The sequence below is a fragment of the Triticum aestivum genome, chromosome 6B (assembly GCF_018294505.1).
Source record: "Triticum aestivum cultivar Chinese Spring chromosome 6B, IWGSC CS RefSeq v2.1, whole genome shotgun sequence".
NCBI classification, from domain to species: Eukaryota; Viridiplantae; Streptophyta; class Magnoliopsida; order Poales; family Poaceae; genus Triticum; species Triticum aestivum.
This window is the reverse complement of record NC_057810.1, coordinates 193,990,277-194,012,814: the sequence shown is the minus strand read 5'-3', so window position 1 is coordinate 194,012,814 and position 22,538 is coordinate 193,990,277. Positions and strand designations below refer to the sequence as shown.

Here is a 22,538-nt window from a genome sequence, read left to right as displayed (position 1 = left end):
CACGTCCGTGAATTTTGGTCAAAAGAAAACCTGCCGAGACATGTGTCACCTAGGCCATCTATTTGATTTAGAAATGTCCAACCGTACGATACCGACAATCAATTCGCACTGCACGTACGCGTGCGTGCATACATCATTTGGCTTGTCGTGCATGTTCTTCCAAAATCACATCGAAAATATCGACTATGTAGCTTCGGAGGATCCTCCAGTACCTTTCGTCTTCATCACAACCTCAGTGAGACTTCCCACACAAATATTTTATCAACATCATGGACAATGAAAAAACCCATGAGCAAATGTCCAATCAAACGTCGGGTCCCCTCATCAGTGAGACTATTTCCACACCAAATGCCACCATGGGCAACGGGTAACTGTCAATTCATAAGTGCCCAATGGACATGGACCTGAGAACCAATAGCAGAGCAGCGAAGGGTGGAGATTTGGGATAAGAATGTACCCTATCAGTCTAAAGTCAATCATAAAAATCTAGTCAGGGTAAGCAGATCTCAATTCCGCTTCCTGTCCTTTGTGGGGCGAACAGGGCTGCTGCTCGAGGATGGTGCAGACGGTCCAGGAAGAATTGTGCCCCCTTGTATATCACTTGAGATTGATCCAGGAGCTGCTGCCACAGCGTTTTGGCACTCGATATGGGCTATCAAATCTCTTAGCTGTCACAGGACAACGGGGAAGGGTTAGCTGTAGGCTAACAACTATGCATACTACTCTAAAAAACAGAAAGAAATGGTGTGTACGGTAAACAGCATAGTAATGTGTGTGTTCATCAAACCAAACATCGGCTGATAGATGCATTGATTGTATTGTCACATTTTGCAAGCCAATTCAGTTATTAACTTTTTGTTTAAAGATGACATGCAGTATCGTAACATGATACAGGTTACTATTTGAACCAACACAGCAGTTACTTTAACATACTAACCTCCGCCTCCAGCTTCTCAATCTTCTCATCTTTCAATTTAAGTGCAGCTTGTTCCCTGAAAATAAAATCTAGCCACTTCAGATCGAATGTAAAATAGGAACTACAACTATGTTCTGAATCCTAATGATCTAGATATTTCAACAGCTAGGGCAATGGCCCAAGAAAATGCCACAAAAAGTGAAATAAAAAACAATTCATAGAATGACTAGTTTTTTTTTTAGTCACTCATGAGAATATATGGAACAAAATTTAAAAAATTGTCATGTATAGCTGTGCTGTGCATGAAACTTTCACAACTGCAATCCCATATTAATATCATGAGCATTAGCTTTAGCTCTATGGAAGGTACATCCATTTTTCTGGTGATAATTCTAAAAGCAATGAAGAAGATACCTTTCTTGAACTTTCCGAACCCTTTCTTTCCACATCTCCTGATTTTTCACAAGATTGGCATTGATCTGAAAAGGTTAATTATGAGTAATGCGACATCACTGATTTTTAAGTTCTAACATTTAGAACTAGCTTCAACAAATACTATAGTGCTCACGTCATCAAGAAAACTTTTCTCTTCAAGGCACTTATCAAGCTTTGCCTGTAACTTTTGGAGTTTCATCATGCTCACAGCTTTCGAAGTGGCTGCAGAAATTTCTTTCTCATTCTCCTCTTTGACTTCTGACAGAAGTGACTCATAGTACTACATTAGCACCAGAAAGAAAGTCAGAATTTACCTTAAACGCTCAAATACTATATGTCAACAATATGGCAAGTAGTAGTCTTATAAATATAAAGGGAGCAGCCACAAAAACATACAAACTTACATTTCTTTGTTTGTCAAGCTGAGACGTGAGGAGATCATTGTACTCTTCAACAATCTAAAAGAAGAGAAGTGCAAAGTCATAAAAGAAGATACGCACAAACATACCAGGGTGGTATAGCTAATAATATCAAAGATTATTTACTTAGTACTCCCTCCGTCCGAAAATACTTGTCATCAAAATGGATAAAAAGATATGTATCTAGAACTAAAATACATCTAGATACATCCCTTTTATTCATTATGATGACAAGTATTTCCGGACGGAGGGAGTACATTACAGCTTCAACTTTACTGTTTAGTAGAGCTTCATCCATTCCTGCATCACCACTGCATATTGAACAGATACCATCTGCTTCATGACCACCATAGCAATTGTACTCAACCAGTTTACCATCTGTTTTGGACTGAATCAAACGATGGACATAGTTGTCACCAGCATAATCCCAAACCTTCTGTGTTTCTAATTCAAGTGAATAGCAGTGTTCAGTTTCTTTCCAGTGTTCAATAGCATGACCACCTTTGTACCTGTGACCGCACCAATCAAAGTTAATAAGTTAACTACTCCCTCCGTCCCAAAATTGTCTTAAATTTGTCTAAATACATCTGTATCTAGACAAATCTAAGACAAGAATTTTGGGACGAAGGGAGTAGTAACATTTGCAACTTACAGAATGAACAGGAAATATTTTACCTTCCACAGCCAACATTACCACAGATTAGACAAATCCAAAGATTTTCCGAAGTTCCACAAACAGAACACATTGATTTCTCAGGTTGCTGCTGACAATACCTACAAACCTGTGTGATACTTTCAAACATAAGCGAAAGGGACTATTTGCGTTGATAGGAAAAAACTTGCATGACTTCCCTAGACCAAGGGAAAACAAAACAGAGGAAGGCCAAATTCTACAGTGATGAACGGAACAGAGTGGCTGAGTGCTTTATTTCAAAACGCTATCAACTCGGCAAAGCAAAGTTTCCATCAGTTCAGGTGTTGATAGCACCATTAGGTCTTTATAATTCCGTTGTTAATTTCAAGTACAGTAGTATAATATAAACATTATAATTCCAATTAGTAAACTAATATAAAATAGTAAGAGTCAAAAACTAAATATATCATATTAAGCTCTTACTGGGCACGAAGAGTCTGTCCATTTTGATATGCATGAACAGTGGAAAGAATGGTTGCATATTGTAGTAAGAATGCCTCCAGGATCTTGGTCAAGTCGCTCTGATTGAAAATAGAAACGAATAAACAACAGTCAACATAAATTCAAAATCCTATTGCTTGGGCTTAGGTAAATAGTAAGAAAACATATGTTCTACGAAGCTAATAAATAGGCATGGAGCAATCTTAAGGGAGTAACACCTCTATATCATGAGTTGAACATAAAAGGTGTGGTGGATAGTTTACATGTAACAGTTGTAAAGATGCATATGACACCCAATGCCAAAGTGCTTAAAACTATATGGCAACAGGCCGACAGCATAGCATAGGCAAGAGATCATCTTGCCTTCTTAACCTCATATACTTGCATTTTAAATGTATATGCATGAGAATCACAAAATTGAACATCCGGGGTTAACAGCAGTTACAAGACACAAACAAGCTAAAATAATGCATATCAGCACAGATCAAATTGGGTTTAAATATTCAACAGCGCTAGCATTAGGTGAAAACTTAACGTGACTTAAGTTTATTAGAGGAATAGAGATGGCAAAGATACATGCTTCAAAATCAGGCTTCACTTATGTGACATAGATTTATTTTATGGTCCATGACGTGGTTTACATCCTAACATCAGCACACTGCAATCATGTATCCTTCTCATATTAGGTGAATTATGACATAATTCAGAAACATGGTTAGGCAAACATTCTAATCATTTTAAAAGAACTAAAACTGCACAAAATTATTTCAGACAACAAACAAAATGTGGTATTCCAATTTCCTAATACATAGCTAGATTAATTCAAAACATCCACATACCTAGACACACTGGGCAGGTAGGCTGCTCAGCTGAGCTCGTAATCGAGCTATGCGCATGCTCGATCAATTGAGTGTAGTGCACGTCTTCCACAAAACGTACATGAGAAACATCACCCTGCAAACACATCAATCTCCAATTAATCACGATGGCACACATTTAATCACAGCAGCAGAAAAAACAATTATATATTCAACAGAATGAAAAGAAACCAGCACCTCCAGTGATGAGAACTGCTTTCCATTGAAGTGCTTGTAGAAGCTATCGGTGGAGCTCAGAGTGTCAAACTTTATGAGAACGCTATACTGGTCCTCCGCTCCATCAATCCTACATTATGAGCTCCAATTAATACTCCAAATCGGCGCTTGCATCAAAGTAGCTCAAGCCCCATCAGAGGCAATGTTGGCCAGTTTTGAGGGTAAAAGTCTAATACAGCACAACAAATGATGGGATCGAGGAAACTGAACCTATCAGAAGTTCAGAACCACTCGGATTGGACCAAGCTAGGCGATTGAGGCCTTGGGCCAACGCAACTGCGCGAAGGCAGGCAGTGGTGAACAAGCGAGGTACCTGACGATGCGCATCTCGAGCATGTGGGGGACGAAGGAGCCGCAGAAGCGGCAGAAGTCCGCGTAGGTCATGTGGTTGGGCACCGAAGGCACGAACACCTGCGGCTTCCTCTCTGCCTACAAACACGCCGTGCGAGCGAGCGTTAGAGGTGACAACGCGCAATACACGAACAGCCAAAAATACAAAACCCTAGAACAGGGATGGCTTACCGGAAGATGAGATGACGAGGCGGCGGCGGCAGCGGCGGGTGGGTCGGGGTGGAGGAGGACGACGCCGCGGGTCTCCTCGATGCGGGGGTTCCCGGAGGAGAAGGGGACCGACTCGAGCGCGCGCGTGGACGAGGAGGGAGACGCGGAAGGGGGGAGGGAGGCGGGATCGCCGGCGTTCGCCATGGCCGGAGAGGATCAGAAGCCTAGGGCAACGACGAGGAAGAAGGGGTTATTCGGAAAAGTTCCTGGCTCAACTGCTCCCAAGTCCTCCCCCTACTCGACCAGGTGGGGCCAACCTGGCAGTTAGATAAAGCGATGGCGTGCATGATTTAGTTTACCAATCGCGCGAGAATTCTCATTCTCAAAAAAAAAAAAAATCGAAGTAGAACGGTGAAAAAAATGTGGAGGACGGGGAGGCCGACCGAGCTGATGCGGGGGAGGGGAGGCAGCGCCGGGAGGGCCTCCGCTGGCCCGGCGGCGGACCTTGGCGTCGGGGGAGCGGCTAGAATCGAGTTCTTTCCGGCTTCGGCTGTTGTCTCACCTGTGTAAGTCAAAGCCGCAGAGAACAGGGCCAGTATTTTCCAAGTAGAAATGCACATCGCCTCTATAAAAAAGAAGTTCATAATCCACTGCGCCTGTTGCTCGGGCCTCGCGTGCATCTTGCGGTTGCTTCGGGTTGTGGCGGAAAGGTTGGGAAGGTCGGCATTTACGTTACTGACACTGGATAGTTGGTTGCCCGCCAAGTGGTCGACGTAATGCTGTTCGCGTTACAGCGCAGCGCAGCGCAGCTATCCAGGGTTTGGCGCCCATGCGATCAACAGATGGTGGAGTGCTCAGTGTTAAGTTTTGTTAGGTATGAGGTGCTGGACTCTGTTCATGAACTTACGATGCCTGTTAGTGTGGCCGATGAGTGAAATGTGTGTGGGCTCTCAGAATTCAGAGGATGAGCCTAGTTCTGAGTTTACCCGGCCATGGCAATAAGGCACGGTGGAACCTTATGCTGGTTGCAGTGGATAAGAATGAACCGATGGCATGTTGTTTTTTGGGGGTGCAGACATGATTTCAGTTGACAGATATGGACTTACTACTCACTTGTCGTGTTTCCTGGAGAATTCACTTAGAACATACTCTGTCATCATCTTCTATATTGGCTTATTTTGTCACTGTCAGGATGTGGATTTAGTTTCCGATGCATATATCCCCTTCGGGCTAACTTGGATACACCATAGTCCAATTTGACCTTTTGGATTGGAAGGGATTTTAGTTCAATTTCACTGTTTGTTCGATGGGATTGAGAGATCCAATCAGCTTAAAGTGTACCCAAACAGGCCACAGGATTCACAGTACTATTGTGCAACTTTACACGATGGCATAAATATTGGAAGCCAAATCTTTGATGGAATCTATGGCTGGTTTGTCATGGGCAAGCTTTGGTTAAATCAGTTCCTTGTTCGCTTGGCGTCATGTGTCAACCTGGCTAGCAACTCAGGCATGAAATTCAGGCGTTCAGAGTACAGTAAGCTTGTCCATGGGCAAAAGCATGTCTGTTCACCCATTATGGGATAGGTAAATTTTCACTTTTTTCCTACTGTTTATATTCTGTGTTAGCTAAAATGTTAAATTATATACTATTCTTCTCTGGTTTAATTTTATCCTGTAGATAGTACATTGACCACTTATGTCCACATATACAGTTAAACTGATGTGGAATTAAAAGATGTGTGCTTATATTGTAGTCTTGGTTGCTTACCGAGCAAGGTACAGAGGCTTATCATGCTCTCAATATTGATGCATCAAAGCAATAGCCATAACTTTCATTCAGCTTACATGCTCACCTTAAAGTCCTAATCTCTTTGAAGTGATTGGAGTGTTTGTGCATGATAATCGCATAAAAATATAGGCATATTTTCTGGGAAACCTTCTTTGTTAGAGGAAATGGTGATGCAAAATGGTAAATGAGATCCTGTTTCAAAAAAAAGGAGTTGTTAATGAGTGTAGTCCATATTTTTCCTGGAAATAATGGTAGGACAAGTAATTGTATTTGTTAAATATATGAACATGGTCAGGCCAGTTATTAGGGGAAATCTAATCAACCAACCTTGTTTTACTATTCGCAAAACTATGGACCAATAATGTACCTACCAAGGTTGCAGTCAACATGCCTGGAGATCTTCACAAATCTGGTTTCAACTGATCCTCTGCTATTTGGTTATTAGTAACATGTTGACTGAGCATTCCCAGAAACAAAAAATTTGTTATTTGTGAATCTAGTTGACTATGTGAGGTGATTAGCTCTGCTTTTAGTCAATGAGTTTGTGTGGTTGACTTACCAGAAACTCCCTCCGTCCGAAAAAGCTTGGCCCAAGCTTGTCCCTCAAGTGGATGTATCTAGCACTAACTTGGTGCTAGATACATCCATTTGAGGGACAAGCTTTTCCGGACGGAGGGAGTATGAATTGTGAAGATGGCTTTTGCTAGCCCTCTTAGTGTCCAGGTTGTTGGACGTAAGGATGCAAGCGGGCATCCTGCGAAACCCACATATAAGTATATCGAAAGCCATATATATAAATTAATCTAAATAAAAATTACACTAGGTTGACCTTTTAAACACCTATATGCTAGTATATGTGGGCTCCCTAGTTGGGCAGTAATTATTGTGTTGTAGGACCTGCATGTTATCTGCTGGCTGGGGTAGGAATAGAATGTGTATTCTTTTATTTAGAGAAAAGGCCCCATGCCCGACTTTATAAATATAAAGCCATAATAGAATGTGTATTCTTGGTGTTTGGACTGACCAAGTCGATGCTCTAATGTTCGTCCTTCTTTCAATGCAAAGGTACATGAACGTTTAACGTGTTCTAGAAATATTATCAGTGCTCCCTGATGATTATGGAAAGAATTTATTATAGGACACAATTATCAGTTTAGTTTTTAGGTTTCACAACCTCTATGCAAAGAGCTCCAGTCGATGAGGATTAATGTTTACGAATTTGAAGAGAGCCACATCACAATATTGTTTCTGCTGTGTACTAGGGTTTAGGAGAGAGGTAGGGGAAGGGGATAGAAGAATGACTCTTCTATTTCGTTATAGAGGCCTAACAGTCCAATCTGAAGTAATAAGCCATAAATCTTATCTTTGGTTGCCTTAAGGCCCAAGCTAAAGTATATCTTCCTAATTTAAATGATAAACTACGTAACCAAGGGATTGGTGATCTTATCCTGTAATTTGGAGTTCATCTACTTGCCATGGTGATGTTATATACTAATATACATAACAGTTTCTGCCCACATGAATTCAAAGTGAAATTTGGGAACTGGAGGTTGTACGGACAATACAAAAAGGATCTTATCTTGGAACAATGGAGGAAGTCAATGAGAAACTGTTGAGGTTTTTAAACAAATTAATTTCTTCTAGTTAATGAGAATTTATCATTGCCTCTATATGTTGAACCATTGGGGTTGCATAATGTCCGGCTGCATCCTAATATAGGAGATCTGAAGCATCCAGTTGGTCATCCAATGGCTCGGTTCAAGTCAGAGAGGGGACAAATTTCTTTGCACCCAGAAAAAAGACAACACTTTTGAGCAAGCCTCTTGATTCTGAGCCCTTGGTTACTACTTCGGCCAGGCAGATTAAATTGCAACTCCACATCATCTTATGTTAAGTTGAATTCACGGCCTTTGTGAAACTTTGGTGGTTAAAAGCCACATACACTGAGTTTCATCTTTCTTCTTGAAGGATTATTAAACCTTTAAACACAACCGTGTTTCTACCTCCAAATTTCTCAACCGTGTGGTTGTTCCAGTTCCTTTTGTCCATCAATCTTTATGTTTTTCCATCATAAGAAGTTAAGAACCGAATGGAACCACTGGTGGTTTTGTGGATCAAATTACGCATACAGAGTACTTTATTTGCTAATTGTGTTGTCATTCTATTGTTTTTACAATTAAACTACTGTCTTGTTGAGTACATGATTTCATATGAAGCTAATCTGATTTAAACAAGAGAATACGACCCATTTGATCCGATCAGAATGGTTGAAGAAACTTAAACTAGCTTAGTGATTGGCTAGCTGTCACTTATTTGCTTACTTGCTGCTCTTTTCCCATTAAATGCCAGTTCAAATCGTCTGGATCACCAGACATCTACAAGACAATGACCATTTAGTTGACATTTGAATATTACTTCTGAACTTGTTCTTCTGTAACTTGCATGTTACCTCAGGCACCAAGTGTTATTTACTTTGAACCTACCAGTTTGCATGAATTTGCGATCTACAACCAAACTTGATGGTTCATGCATCTGTATTGTGGCAAGACAACACAATAGAAAGTACTAAGCAATTAAAGTGGTTAAATCTTAAGTGCTTCCAGAAAATACGAGGAAAATAATATGGTTGGCTCCAGTCAAAGTCAAGGAGAGAGAGTCAGTCCCCTTACCTGTAACTAGGCCAATCCTTTTTTTTTTATAATTCATCATCATTGGAGGATCACAAAGATTTTACTGTTTAAGTAGACATTTGATTATCTTAGTATGCTTATAATATTCAGTAGATGACGCGCACGAGTGCACTTCCCGAGCTTTCCAGCTATATGCGCCGAATCATATCACGAGGTGCTTGGAAAAAAATATTGATCTCGCGTTCTGATCTCGAGATGATCTGACTAGGCATTACTGAGGGCTTCATTAGTTAAACTGCAATTGCTCAACTTCCAATGGTTTAAAGTTTTTGTAACTTTTATTTATTAACCCTTCCTTGCAAAGGAATATGTAAGCAAATAAGATGAACCAGTCTTTTTGTGCACCAATATGATTGATTGCATGAGACTACTACAATGTTGAAAGTATGTTCCCTTTTTTTTTCTGACGTTTCGTTGCAGACATGAAATGGGCAACGGAAGGTAAACCATCATCCATCAGTGCAAACTTCTGTTTGGTAGGAGAAACTTGCTCTTTCTGTCTCTTGATCTGTACAGGTGCACCTTTTCTTTTGCAATGACAATTGCATCTTTTTTTGTGTTTGACAGACCTATTGCCTATGAAAATATATTTCAACTAGGCTTGCATTTTTTTTACAATAAGAAAACGTCTGTAGGATGCCATTTTTAGCATCTATAATGCATGTTCGTTATGGATCCACATTGCTTCATGCGCTTTCATTTTAAAGAAGATAATAAATTAGTAGAGTAATTCATTTCTGAAATCAGGGTAGTAGAAGATAATCTCAAAATATTTTCCTATTATTTTGTCCTTTGTCGCTGTTGTTTCATGACTAATCATTTTACTAAATCTGCTATGCATAGCTCTAAATCTGTTTCCTAGTGTTTTTTGTGTAATAATTGCTAGTGTTCAGAACAGGGCTTAGAATATTGTTGATTGACATGAGAGTATGAGACTCTGTAGAAAATTCGTTGATCTTATATTGGTTATAAATAATACAATATTTAACCACTATATGTTTTCCATTACATGAAATATTTTAGGTCAATTGCTATTTCACTGAAAAGAAAAACTGCAACTGCCCATGATTCCACAAAAATCTACGGTAGATTTCTTGTGTGGTAGATATGATGATTACAACAGAATGGTTCTTTTTGGCAGGTTATTACCTATTAAATTTAGCTATGGCTGCCAAAAAAGAGCCTTACATTTCAAAACAACCCCTCTGCTTTATCCAGATTGTGGAGGTAAGGCAATATTGTAAACTTATTCCTTGCTTAGCCAAAAATACACTCTTAGGACTAGTCTATTGAATACTTCAACTCATATATCAATTTTTTTACCATGGTTCTAGGTGTGTCAAGAATTGAGAGTGATAACATGATCGCTAGCATAATTAGGTATAAATCTTAATTAATGACCTACACAAAAATTGTTGAGTACATTTGGTATTTGATCAATAACAACATTAGAAAAACTAATAGATAAAGGAATAATATGAACCATGGTAAGGCGTACATATATATGAACTGGTGCATCTACCTGAAGAATTTGGGTACAATTGCCTCTGGTGATGTACATTGAAATTACATGGTTCCATCAAGACAAAATTCTGTCAGTAGTGCACCAGCTTAGTCCAAGAGATAAAGAGCATCAAAGAAGTAAAAAAAGAAGACTATTTAGTGTTTTATTTTTATTAGCACAAAGGTGATCGTTGAGGCACCCCTTTCCTTCTGCTCATGTTTGTGGCCATGTCATCATCAGAGACCCGGTTTGCAGATCGTGCACAGATATATGGTCCGCTGCGCTTCTTCCGGACAAAATTTGTGTATGGTATGCTCAAATTATCGGAGTCTGATGATCCCATAGGCTCATCAACATCAACAAGTGTTGATTGGGTCGTCTCATCATCAGCGTCATGAGGAATGAAGAAGTCAGGACCAAGCTGCAAGGTCTTGCATGGACGCAAGTATGCTGACAAGTCTTTCTTCTTCCGTAATATGTACTCAACCTGAAAAGGATGCATATGAGTGAACTTGACAGGTAGTTTTCATATGTATGTCCAGAAATTGACAGTTCGCTTTAAATGCATTTAATGCCTATTTGAACATATTTTCTAAATGCTAACATTAATTTTCATATATATATATATTTTACTTTATAGTGCTTCTACCAGCTGATTCTCCAATCAGATTCTTCAGGTAGCTAAATACTCTGATATGGATATTGCATAGAAAATGAGGTCAGATGCTATTGTAGCGTTTTTGACACTGGTGTAGTGTCAAAAAAAAAAGGGGGGCAGCCCCAGTGCATGTAGCTCCCGCTTGCGCAGGGTCTGGGGAAGGGTCCGACCACTTTGGGTCTATTGTATGCAGCCTTTCCCTACATTTCTGCAAGAGGCTGTTTCCAGGACTTGAACCCGTGACCTCATGGTCACAAGGCAGCAGCTTTACCACTGCGCCAGTCAAAAACGCTCTTATATTATGAAATGGAGGGAGTACCTTTTAGAAACTAGATCAAGATTGTGCTGCTTCTCTCATTTAGTATGAATTATATTCTGTGATTCTACCAGCCATCGTAATTCAGTTGAATATAATTGTATTATCTTGTTAGTCATCATAATTCAACTCAATATAACTACATTATTTCTCAGCCATCAGAATTAAATTGCATGTAATCACATGGAATACCACTAGATCGCGAGTTCTACTAAATCACCTTGCAATCCAGAGAGCAGTAGAAATAGGGCTCTTGAAGGCTCCTGTCGCAGGAGGTGCAAATATTCCCTGACCCCTTAAATTGCCTATTCTGTGGTCTCTTCTTCAGGAAAACGACCTTAGAGCTGTTAATCGTGTATGACTGCACCATGTAGATACAGAATTATGAGCATGCATGCATCTCAGACAACAATTATCAGACTCACATGCATACTGTATGCATATTACCTGAACACCGGAACAGTCAATAAGCTTCTCAAGGTCCTCCAGCCGAACGACGTCGTGGTAGACATATCGCCGGACCTGCAGGAGCCGGTGTACCCGGTGTGTCGACACACAGTGTGGGCAGATGCTGGTGCAGCAGTCAAGGCAGCATATGTTCTTCTCGTTCTTCTTGGCGTGCTCATGGAAGGAGCATGCCACAAAGAACTTCTCTGTGCTGAGGGCCTCTAACCATGCTGGCTTCCACATTGCCTGCTGATGCTGCAAAACTCCAAACGATCTTTGCATCACTAAAAGATGAACTTAAATGAGGAGCATGAAGAAAGTGGGAATTCTCACCATGATTATGTATGTCGGTGTAAAGCCTTTGGTGTTCTATGTGTTCTTTGTTGGAAGGGGAGTGGGGAGCTTTGATGAAGAGAGTACGTGTAGCTTGTGAAGGATGAGAGATGGTGTGTTTAGTAGGCTAAGAAGGATTAGACCAGCCAGAAGAAGGGGGATTATATACTTGCATTGCTAGAGCTTTTGACATTTGACTCCTTAATATATGGAACTATCATGCGATGAGCCTTGCTTTATGAAGGAGTAGTGATGTGCATGTGTAGTTACTTTGTGCATCATATTAAGAACATGTTCCTGAATTGCCGTTGTAGCCTTGTAGGTGCCAGAATGTCATATTTCAAAAAGGAAAGTTGTTTCACAAAATATAATTACCCATTCAAAGGAGCTGCAAAATCATTTCGTATGGGTTGCCCAATGCACTCTTATTGGTAAAGTTGATCCTCCTAGAATTTCCAATTTATAGCATAAAGTGGCTTTTACTTCTCAGAGAAAAAGTCAACTAATTATGATAGTTTTGTCAGGTTCGTCCCCGGATGAGTAATGCAGTTCCAATAGAATGTTATATTGCATGACATTGATTAGAGTTTTCTACAGGTAAAGTACCTGCGTGAACATAAGTTTTTGATCTATTTTTTAATTTAAGTATCAGGTTGAATTACTGTATGCACTAATAAGTTACAACGGTGGCTCTTCTCTGGAGAAATTATGAAAATATGAAAATACCATGCAAAACAAAACAGATCATCACAGTTAGATGGTAAGCCTGATTGATGCCGGTAAGTGTTTCTTGTAAAATTTCAGTCACTTGAATTTTCCTTGTAAACAAGAAATATTTATTTCTTCAAGAATGAATCAAGATGTATTTCACAGATGCTCGTTCGGGACGGCATGCAAACGGCAAGGTCTGAAGTTTTAGCATTAAAATCTGCTGCATCTCTTGGAGATTGGGCTGATGTGCATGACATGTACTGATGTACACAGGGAGCCAACAAAGCACACAAAAACAAATCTAAAGGAAAGAAAGGGAGGTGGGGAGGTGAGGAGAACGTGGATGCTGTTTCTAGTGTTTCCCAACCCTTGTGCCAACTTTTTAACTTATGACCAAAGCTCAAATCTCTAGCCTTGGCTATTGAGCTCGCCCCTCTAAACAAATGCAGTCCCCAAGGACGCGTTGATTCCTTGTTTGGAGCCTTATGTGGGGGGGAGGGGATGGCCTTTCTTGGGCAACCCATGCATACAATATAAATCTGCGGTCCCCACTAACAAATTACTGCCTTGGGCTTTGCCCCATCCATCGTGTTTGCCACAGGCTAGGTGTTGTTTTACCCGAGTATTATATCTCAAATGGTGAACTACGGTAGCACAAATCTGTTACGGAAGCGCACTCTGTAACTTTTGGGGAATCTACATTCTGTTTTACTCTTCGACTGTTCTTGTTCCGAGCACAAATATGTGTGGTTTATATCTTTGTTAATTTTGAATGGGTATCCTAAGTGACAGGCTACAATTACTTTCTGTGGATCAAGAGTCTGTGTTATGGAGTATGGACTACTATATACTTTGTGCTATGAAACCTCTTTCCTGGTAATTGTTGTGGCCTAGTTACTGCCTTTTGCAGTTTGCACTACATTGGGTATGTTGTCTATGTTTAGTTTTCACATGCAAGGGTTACAGTCTTACAGATTCCAATATCTAGCTTGGCTTGTTCCAGGCGTGGATTCAGTGAGACCCGAAATGGCTTGTCCCAGGTTTGGATCCGATGAGGTTTTGCAAAGAATCAATTACATGTAGATGTGATAGTCCATTTAGAAGTTTAAGATTTTTCTAATGATTCGTTGAAAAAGAACCTTACTTCCTTGCAGATATTGGCCCACTATCCCTGGAGAGGTGAGCTGATGGACAGCTCCACCTTAAAATGTCTGAGTGGCCTTTCAATTGTGGAAGTCAAACAAAATATTTGGTGATAGCTGGTTCTAAGAAAAGCAAGGTTTGCTCAGTTTCATCCCTGATACTTTTTGATATTGTCTATGATTGGTGCATTTGCAAGAGCCTTAAATTGTGTAATGGCCAATTGGCCATTATCGCTATTTCGCTATGTAACAGCTGCTCCTTTTCAGTTCATGTAGGTTGGTTCAGTTCGCTGATTTCAGGGAAAAGACAATTTATTACTCCCTCCGTCCCATAATATAAGAACATTTTTGACACTACACTAGTGTCAAAAACGTTCTTATATTACGGGACGGAGGGAGTACCTTTTTGTGGTACTCGATGACGATGTTTAATGCCGATTTATGCATAATTAATCTGGGAAGCTATACTGCTACAGGAAGACTCTTTGCTTCCATACTATAATGGCTGACGCTTAGTTTCAGAGTTTTTAATTAACATTTCTTTCTTCAACCAAGTTTCCAGGAAACTAACGTGACAACCAGTTGAACATTACGCTGATCAAGTTTAGAACCAGTAATCTGGCGACTTTGCCACTAGTGTCAAAACATCATACTATCATCAAATGGCCCAAAATAGATTAACACATTTAACATCTTTTTATTTCTATCTATGTATACTAGTTTCTGGTATCGGTTAATTCTCATGTCTGTCTACTTTGATCAACTTCGGCTGCTAATATACTTTTTTTGGGTGTTGGCTGCTAATATACAAGTATCTTTATATTTTTTAGTACTACTAATTTTATTTTATTTTTGAGAATTAGTACTACTAATTTTACTGGCAGTAACATTCAGATAGGGGAGAGTAGGAGCCGAAAGGCCGAAACTATTTTGGAGATTGTGCAGACGTACAAGAAGGTGACAAGTAAAAGAGAACGCAGGCTAAATCCTTTTATACTAAACTGTAGTTCTTGTCGATTCTTCCTAGCAGCATGCACCCCCTCAAAACCGAAGCCGCGTGCATACGTGCAACGGCAAGGCTCCAAAGCCTACGCCCCTCAAACTCGCGCTCCTTCCATCTCCTAGGATTTGACCTAAACTAGGACTGGCTGCTAATTTGATTCGCCGGAAGAGCGGTGTGTTTCTTTTTAATGATCTGAAGAGTGGTGTCTAAGCAACGGATGTTGTTTCTTGCTTGCGATTGTAGCCATATGTGTAATCATTAATCCAGCTTGGGTTGTCACAGGCTCGCTCACACCACAAACCCAAGTCGTCCCACCCTCCCTCCTACCCCTGTATTTTCTATTCTAATCGGCGATCTTTCACGGTTCTAAACACCGCTTTGTCGGTCGCTAAACCCCGGTCAAATTTGCTCCAGTGTACCGGAAAGCTATTCAAATTGTACGGACGACGAATCCGAATATTTTTACCTTCTATATATATCAGAACATTTCACCCGTTGATCTCGGGCACTAGTCTATGACGGGCGGGCCACACGACTCGAATTGCCTGCACGACCAGTGTCTGTGCAGTGAGCTCGAGAGGCGCCGCACGGTGGTAATAATGGAGAGACTGTGGAGTAGGTTAGCTTTAGCAAGTGATGGTCCATGGAGATCCCAACCCCCGAGTTCCAACCCGGCCCGAACTTTTCTCTCTTTCTCCCCTTTATCTTTCGTCGCACGCACGCAGGCACATCCGCATGTGCAGCGCCGCACGTGTGCACGTACGCCCTTTCGCGTAGAGAATCCAGGGCGCGCACACGTGGCGGGATCCGAGGTGGCGGGCCAGGGACCGGCCGGCTGGTGCCCTCCACGTGAGGGCGTCTGACACAAGGTTAATGCGTGGAGGCGCCTTCACGTGACGTGCATCGGCCTCCGCGTTAGACCGGATGCGCTGCGGTGCCTTCTGCTGTGACCTCCTCTGTTGTTGCTGCTGCTGTGGAAGTTTCGTGGGCGATGAGCTTAATTGTACAGTTGGTCGATCTTCTTGTTTCACCTCCCTTCTTAAGATCTGGTCTGCCTTTCTTGAAATCTGAAGCTGTGTTATGCGTACCGGCTTACTTGACTTTTTTTCAAAAAAAACCGATCTATTCATTTTTAATCACGACAATACAAAAAACACCATATGTAATAAAAATTACAACCAGGTCCGTGAGCCACTTAACGACAACTATAACCACTGAGGCGAGTTGAAGGCGCGTGCCGTCATCGCCCCTCTCTCGTTGGAGTCGGACAAACCATATTGTAGTAGACAATCAGGAAGTCGTCATGCTAAGACCCCATACGAAATGATGAAAGTCGATGATCGAAATGATCGAACTTCTAAACACCCAAGCGAAGACGAACAGAGACAGGACCTAAACAGATCCAGTAAGGACAAGCACCGACCGAATCCCGCGAGATCCGGCGGAGATACACCTCTACACACATCCTCCGACGAAGTTAGACGCACCATCAGGATGTGGATAGAACGTACTTGTTAGTCTTGTAAAGAAACAAGTACTCCCTCCGTCGGGTGATGTAAGACTAGTGTTAAAAAGGTCCTACATTATAGCATGGAGAGAGTGGTCATACGGAAACTCATCGTGGAAATATATTTTGTGAGTTTTCATAAAACATTGAAAAAAAATCACATATGTGCATACTTCTGCCGTCCACAAATAAGTGGACATATAGAAATTTTAAGATATATTATGAAATTGAGTAGAAAATACATTGAGAAGGTGCAAGCCATCATCTCTCCTCTTTAATTACCAATCTTTAATGAACTAAGACTTAATAACATGCATCTCCAACGCTGACCTGCAAACTGGACACCGCGTCCGTCTCCGGACCGGGAGGCCAGTCTGCGGACACTGATGCGGGAGCCGGTTATCCAAAGCTAGCCGCATACATTGTGCCCTATTTTTTATTTAAAGTCTGCATACATCTGCACACTCAAAACAGCCGCATATCTAGTTCCAATTCAGCTAAAAAATATTCAAATGTTCAAATGCAACAGTAGTTATAATTTAAATACTACAATCCAACAATGTTGTCCCCTTTAACCGCCCGCAGATGCTCAATCGGATCTTACTTCAGTTGCTCGTGAGTTGATCTATGCCGAATTTGTTGATGCATTTAAACAAACTCATCAAATGTGACCGGATTCAGGTTTGGAAGTTCAATAGGATCAGACATGTGTAGGATCGAAAGTATATCTAGGGGGGTGATTAGACCACTTGAGTAGACAAAAGCTTGCCTTTTCCTAATTTTAGTTGTAGGCAAGTTTTAGCAATCCTACCAAGTCAAGCAACACCCTACACATACAAGTCTAAGAGTTTGACCAGCGCAAAGTAAAGAATTTTCATATGATCGGAGATATAAAACGCAATGAAGACACGGAGATTTTTGGCATTGTTACGATAGATGGTGCTATCGTACATCCATATTGATGGAGACTTCAACCCATGAAGGATAACGGCTGCGCGAGTCCGCGGAGGACTCTACCCACGGAGGGTCCACGAAGAAGCAACCTTGTTTATTACATCATGGCTTACGTCCATGAAGGACTGGCCTCACTCAGGTATATCTTCACGAAGTAGGCAATCTCTTTACCCTTACAAACTCCTTGGTTCAACTCCACATGATCTTGGAGGCTACCAAGTGACACGTAATAAATCTAGTAGACACCACTCTCCAAAAAGTAATAGATGTTGTTGTTGATGATGAACTCCTTACTCTTGTGCTTTAAATGATAGTCTCCTCAACACTCAATCACTCTCATAGATTTAGCTTGGGTAGGAGAAGGATTGGAGTGGAAAGTGATATGTCTCCAACGTATTATAATTTATAAAGTATTCATGTCATGTTTACAACAATTTTATATGCTTTTGGTGCACTTCTATATGACTTTTATATGATTTTCATGGACTAACATATTCATCTAGTGCCTAGTGCCAATTGTTGTTTTATGCTTGTTTTTGGTTTTCCAGGATATCCATACAAAACAAAGTCCAAACGCGACAAAAAAATTGATGATTTTTTTAGAACATAAGAGACCCACGAACCTTCGTGGGAGGATCAGAAGACCCATGAGGAGGTGACAAGGCAACCCAACGCGCCCAGGGGGTGGCCGTGTCGGGATACCTTGTGGGCCCCTCGTAACTCCATTTCGCGTGATTCCAACTCTAAAAATTCCTATAAATAAATACGGAAACCCTCATAAATAAACCTAGAACTCAACTTCGCCGCTGCAAGCCTCTGTTCTGAAGAGATCCCATCTGGAGGCCTTTTCCGGCACCTTACCGGAGGGGGAAGGGATCACTGGAGGCCATCTTCATCATCCCGATGGTCTCCATGACGAGGAGGGAGTACTTCAGCCCCGGGCTGAGGTTATGTACTAGTAGCTATGTGTTTGACCTCTCTCTCTCTCTCTCGTGTTCTTAATTTGGCATGATCTTGATGTACCGCAAGCTTTGTTAATATAGTTGGATCATATGGTGTTTCCCCCTATCTATCTTGTTGTGATGAATTGAGTCTTTCCCTTTGAGGTTTCACTATTATCAGATTGAATATTTTGGATTTGAGAACACTTCATGTATGTCTTGCATGTGGATACCCGTGGTGACAATGGGGTGTTCTATTGATTTACTTGATATATGTTTTGGCAATCAACTTGTGGATTCCCGCGGTAACATTGGGTGTATCTAGGCATAGAGGATGATGCATTTTTCATCCTACTTTCTCCGGTAGAAACTTTGGGGCACTCTTTGCAGTTCTTTGTGTTTGATTGAATATTATGAATTTGATGCATATCGTATAATTAACTCATGGTTACTTGTGGTGACATTTGAGTATCTAGGTGACATTAGAGTTGATCGATGTGTATCATATGGCGTTATTTTAGTACGAACTCTAGGGCTATTTGTGACACTTACAGGAATATGTCAATATATAGATTGATCGGAAAGGATAACTTTGAGGTGGTTTGCTACGTACAACAATTTCTTCTTATGTTCTCCGCTTGATAAGAACTTTGGAGCGATTCTTTGTCGTATGTTGAGGGATTGTTATATGATTCAATTATGTTAGCAACGTTGAGAGATTGCACTAGTGAAAGTATGAACCCGAGGCCTTGTTTCTAAGCATTGCAATATCGTTTGTGCTCACTTTTTGTCGGGGAAACAACACCTATGGGATCACGAGGATCCCTTCTATGGATGGTGGGGAGAGAGTTGCACAAAGAGCAGGTCTGGTGATCAGCACGAGGGACTTTTACCCAGGTTCGGGCCGCTGAGGAGCATAAAACCCTAGTCCTGCTTTGGGTGTATATTTAGTGTTCTTGAGTTCTTGGACTACCTGCTATGCATTCCCAGTCCAAAAAGTCTGAATCCTTCTCTAGTATGCCTCGGGCCTCCTTTTTATATGTCAAAGGGGTCGCCACGGTGGCACACAGAAGGTGTAAATTAGCTACAGTGTACAAGCTTATCGCTGACATTGTAGGATAAATGCATTAAATGCACTGCTTATGTGCCCTCCAACTTTATCGGGGATGGTAACAGGGCCCATCCCGTCCGTCGCCGCCTCATCCTGCCTTGACATGCGTCCAGGCTGACGAGGCATGTAGCACCGGACCACCACGCAGGTGCTTGCTTAGTTGGTAGGCTGGTCGCCGCGCTGGAACGGCTGTGAGACGCAGAACCTTGTCGGGCGCGGGCCCAGACATGGCCTCATAATTATCCCCGGCAAGGGTCTTGCTGCGGCCATGCAGTTGTCCCCGACAAGGACCTTGCCCGGGGTCTTCACCCTCTGGTATCCATGTGGGCCTGCATGCCACCAGTCTTCACAAAGATTTGCATGCTACTGCGCACGCGCCCCCAAGTCCTGGCCTTGACGTTGTCGATGGTGTTAGAGCTCACTGCTTCTAGGGTGGTGGCCTTGCTAGTGCTTCGCAAGCCACCCCGGCAAGGCTCTCGCCGGGGCTATGTAGGCCGCCTCGGCAAGGGTGTTGTCGGGGGAGTTCTAGCTTGTCTTTCTGCTCTTTATTCATTGGCTTGAATGTTGTCTTGGTAGTCTTGTCCCTTACCTTTTACTGCCCCGCCAAGCCTTGCCGCAAGTATGGCTACGACTGCCCGTGCACAAGTAAGGGGTACAGAAGGGCCCATACTTATGTACACTGACAGGAGTCCCCGGGCCTGGGCCACACATAAGCGCAAGGCATCATTGGGCCAGGCCCAAAATAGAGCGCGAGCACGCGTGGCAGGGATTAATTGCTGCAATCTTTTCGCCAGTTGTGCTTTCCCAAGGTCCGCGTTGAGTGCTGATGTGGGGGTCGTGTGTGGAACGGCCGCAGCATGCCTACGACGTCTCGCATCGAACAGTAAAGAGGCAGCCCGCGCCTTCCCCATAAAAAGAGGAATCCGCAGGGGCACTGCTCATTTACCCTCCTTAACTTTCCCAATCTAGGAACCGCCGCTCCCTTCTTCTTCCTCGAGCCCAAACCAAAGCCCTTGCCTCCGCTCGCCGCTGCCGCACCCCCACTGCTCTTGACCCCTGCCCCCTCTCAGCCTCCATGGCGCCCAAGACGAGCAAGGGCAAGGGAGTGGCCAAGGCAAGCGAGGGGAAGGAGGTGCTGGAGAGCGAACTGGTGAAGCTGCGGAAGAAGCACGTCGTCTTCACCTTGACGATCGACGCGCTCACGCTCAGGGACTGATTCTGGTGCCTGTGGGGGAGAGAGACATCGGGGCATCCCACCATGCACATCATCCCCACTCCCTTTACCAAGCCTGGTCTAGATAAATATCCTTTCTTTGTTGATTACTTCCACTGCGGGCTCTGCCCCCCTTTCTCAGATTTCTTCAACGATGTCATGCACACCTTTGGCTTTCATCTCTTGGATTTCACGCCAAATGATGTGGCGTGCATGGCCCTCTTTACCCACCTCTGTGAGGGCTTTGCCGGGGTAGTCCCCAACACGACGCTCTTCAACCATTATTTCGTCCCCCGCTGTCGGTGTCAAAACCGGCGGATCTCGGGTAGGGGGTCCCGAACTGTGCGTCTAAGGCTAATGGTAGCAAGAGGCGGGGGACACAATGTTTACCAAGGTTCGGGCCCTCTCGATGGAGGTAGTACCCTACTTCCTACTTGATTGATCTTGATGATATGAGTATTATAAGAGTTGATCTACCATGAGATCGTAGAGGCTAAACCCTAGAAGCTAGCCTATGATTATGATTGTCCTTGTCCTACGAACTAAATCCTCCGGTTTATATAGACATCGGAGAGGGCTAGGGTTACATAGAGTCGGTTACAGAGAAGGAGATCTACATATCCGAATTGCCAAGCTTGCCTTCCACGCAAAGGAGAGTCCCATCCGGACACGGGACAAAGTCTTCAATCTTGTATCTTCATAGTCCAACAGTCCTGCCAAAGTATACAGTCCGGCTGTCCGAGGACCCCTTAATCCAGGACTCCCTCAGTAGCCCCTGAACCAGACTTCAATGACAATGAGTCCGAAGCAAATTGTCTTCGGCATTGCAAGGCGGGTTCCTTCTCCGAATACTTCATAGAAGATTTTGAACACAAGGATCATGTCTGGCTCTGCAAAACAAACTCCACATACCACTGTAGAGAGCACGATATTCCACAAATCTAATCTGCTGACAGGTTTTTATAGCATGACATCACGCCATGGTCTGGTCATTATTTGAACCGTTTTTCACAACCAGCTACTACATGTAATGCGAGGCGGTTTCCTTGACACGTCTTGTCAAAGCAGAGATCGTGTCCCCTTATCGCGGGATTCTCATCAATACGGGCATGGGTAACCCAGCCGTGCCATCAATCATGGCGCTTGGGGAATAAGAGATTTTAACGGGCAAGTGGGGAGGCACACAGTTTCTACCGCCTTTATAAAGAGATAGGGATTCTCCTCTTTCACCCACGCCTTCTCCTTCCTTCGCTCATCCAATCTCGCATGCTCGAGCTCCAGCGCCCCAGTTCTCACCTTCTCCGTACAGCCATTCCAAACATGTCCGGAGCGGGAGGCAAGTGGATGGTGGAGGAGGACATTACGAAGCTCCGGGAGGCCGGATACTTGGCCGCGGACATCGCGCACCAGCTCCCAGACGCAGGGCAGATCATTCCAACTCTGGCACCCCATGAGAGGGTCGTGTTCCTCGCCCACTTCGTCCGCGGACTGGGATTCCCCCTCCACCCATTTTGTCTGCGGGCTCATGTTTTATTATGGGCTAGATTTTCATGATCGGGCCCCTAATTTCATCCTCAACATCTCGGCGTTTATCGTCGTGTGCGAGGCCTTCCTCCGCATCAAGCCACACTTCAGCCTGTGGCTGAAGATCTTCAATGTGAAGCCGAAGATAGTGGTCGGCTAGCAAGCAGAGTGTGGAGGCGCTATGGTGGGCAA

The 22,538-nt window shown here is 42.8% G+C and overlaps 2 protein-coding genes across 2 annotated transcripts; both read right to left on the bottom strand.

The window, feature by feature from the left end:
- Positions 1 to 220: 220 nt before the first annotated feature.
- Positions 221 to 4,808, bottom strand: LOC123136528 (BRAP2 RING ZnF UBP domain-containing protein 2). The gene is made up of 12 exons (XM_044555927.1): positions 4,522 to 4,808; positions 4,313 to 4,428; positions 3,961 to 4,069; positions 3,745 to 3,859; positions 2,888 to 2,985; positions 2,446 to 2,552; positions 2,033 to 2,279; positions 1,756 to 1,809; positions 1,485 to 1,631; positions 1,331 to 1,395; positions 938 to 992; positions 221 to 668 (listed from the first exon to the last, which is right to left on the bottom strand). Exons 1-12 carry the CDS (start codon positions 4,702 to 4,704, stop codon positions 507 to 509), a joined length of 1,458 nt encoding a protein of 485 aa, XP_044411862.1. The 5' UTR covers positions 4,705 to 4,808; the 3' UTR covers positions 221 to 506.
- A 5,560-nt stretch (positions 4,809 to 10,368) lies between these two features.
- On the bottom strand, positions 10,369 to 12,476 carry LOC123136527 (protein RGF1 INDUCIBLE TRANSCRIPTION FACTOR 1). The gene is made up of 4 exons (XM_044555925.1): positions 12,241 to 12,476; positions 11,908 to 12,162; positions 11,681 to 11,821; positions 10,369 to 10,973 (listed from the first exon to the last, which is right to left on the bottom strand). Exons 1-4 carry the CDS (start codon positions 12,241 to 12,243, stop codon positions 10,659 to 10,661), a joined length of 714 nt encoding a protein of 237 aa, XP_044411860.1. The 5' UTR covers positions 12,244 to 12,476; the 3' UTR covers positions 10,369 to 10,658.
- Between the last annotated feature and the right edge of the window lie 10,062 nt (positions 12,477 to 22,538).

Bases quoted from the DNA above. Each gene is read 5' to 3' on its own strand.
- LOC123136528 (XM_044555927.1), bottom strand. From the start codon at position 4,704: ATGGCGAACGCCGGCGATCCCGCCTCCCTCCCCCCTTCCGCGTCTCCC. The intron at 2,986-3,744 runs GTATGTGGATGT...ATTTTCAATCAG, and splicing joins TACCTGCCCAGTGTGTCTAG to AGCGACTTGACCAAGATCCT. The intron at 1,632-1,755 runs GTAAGTTTGTAT...GTGCTAATGTAG, and splicing joins AGCTTGACAAACAAAGAAAT to TACTATGAGTCACTTCTGTC.
- LOC123136527 (XM_044555925.1), bottom strand. The intron at 11,822-11,907 runs GTAATATGCATA...TACATGGTGCAG, and splicing joins TTGACTGTTCCGGTGTTCAG to TCATACACGATTAACAGCTC. The intron at 10,974-11,680 runs GTGATTTAGTAG...CATCCTTTTCAG, and splicing joins ACTGCTCTCTGGATTGCAAG to GTTGAGTACATATTACGGAA.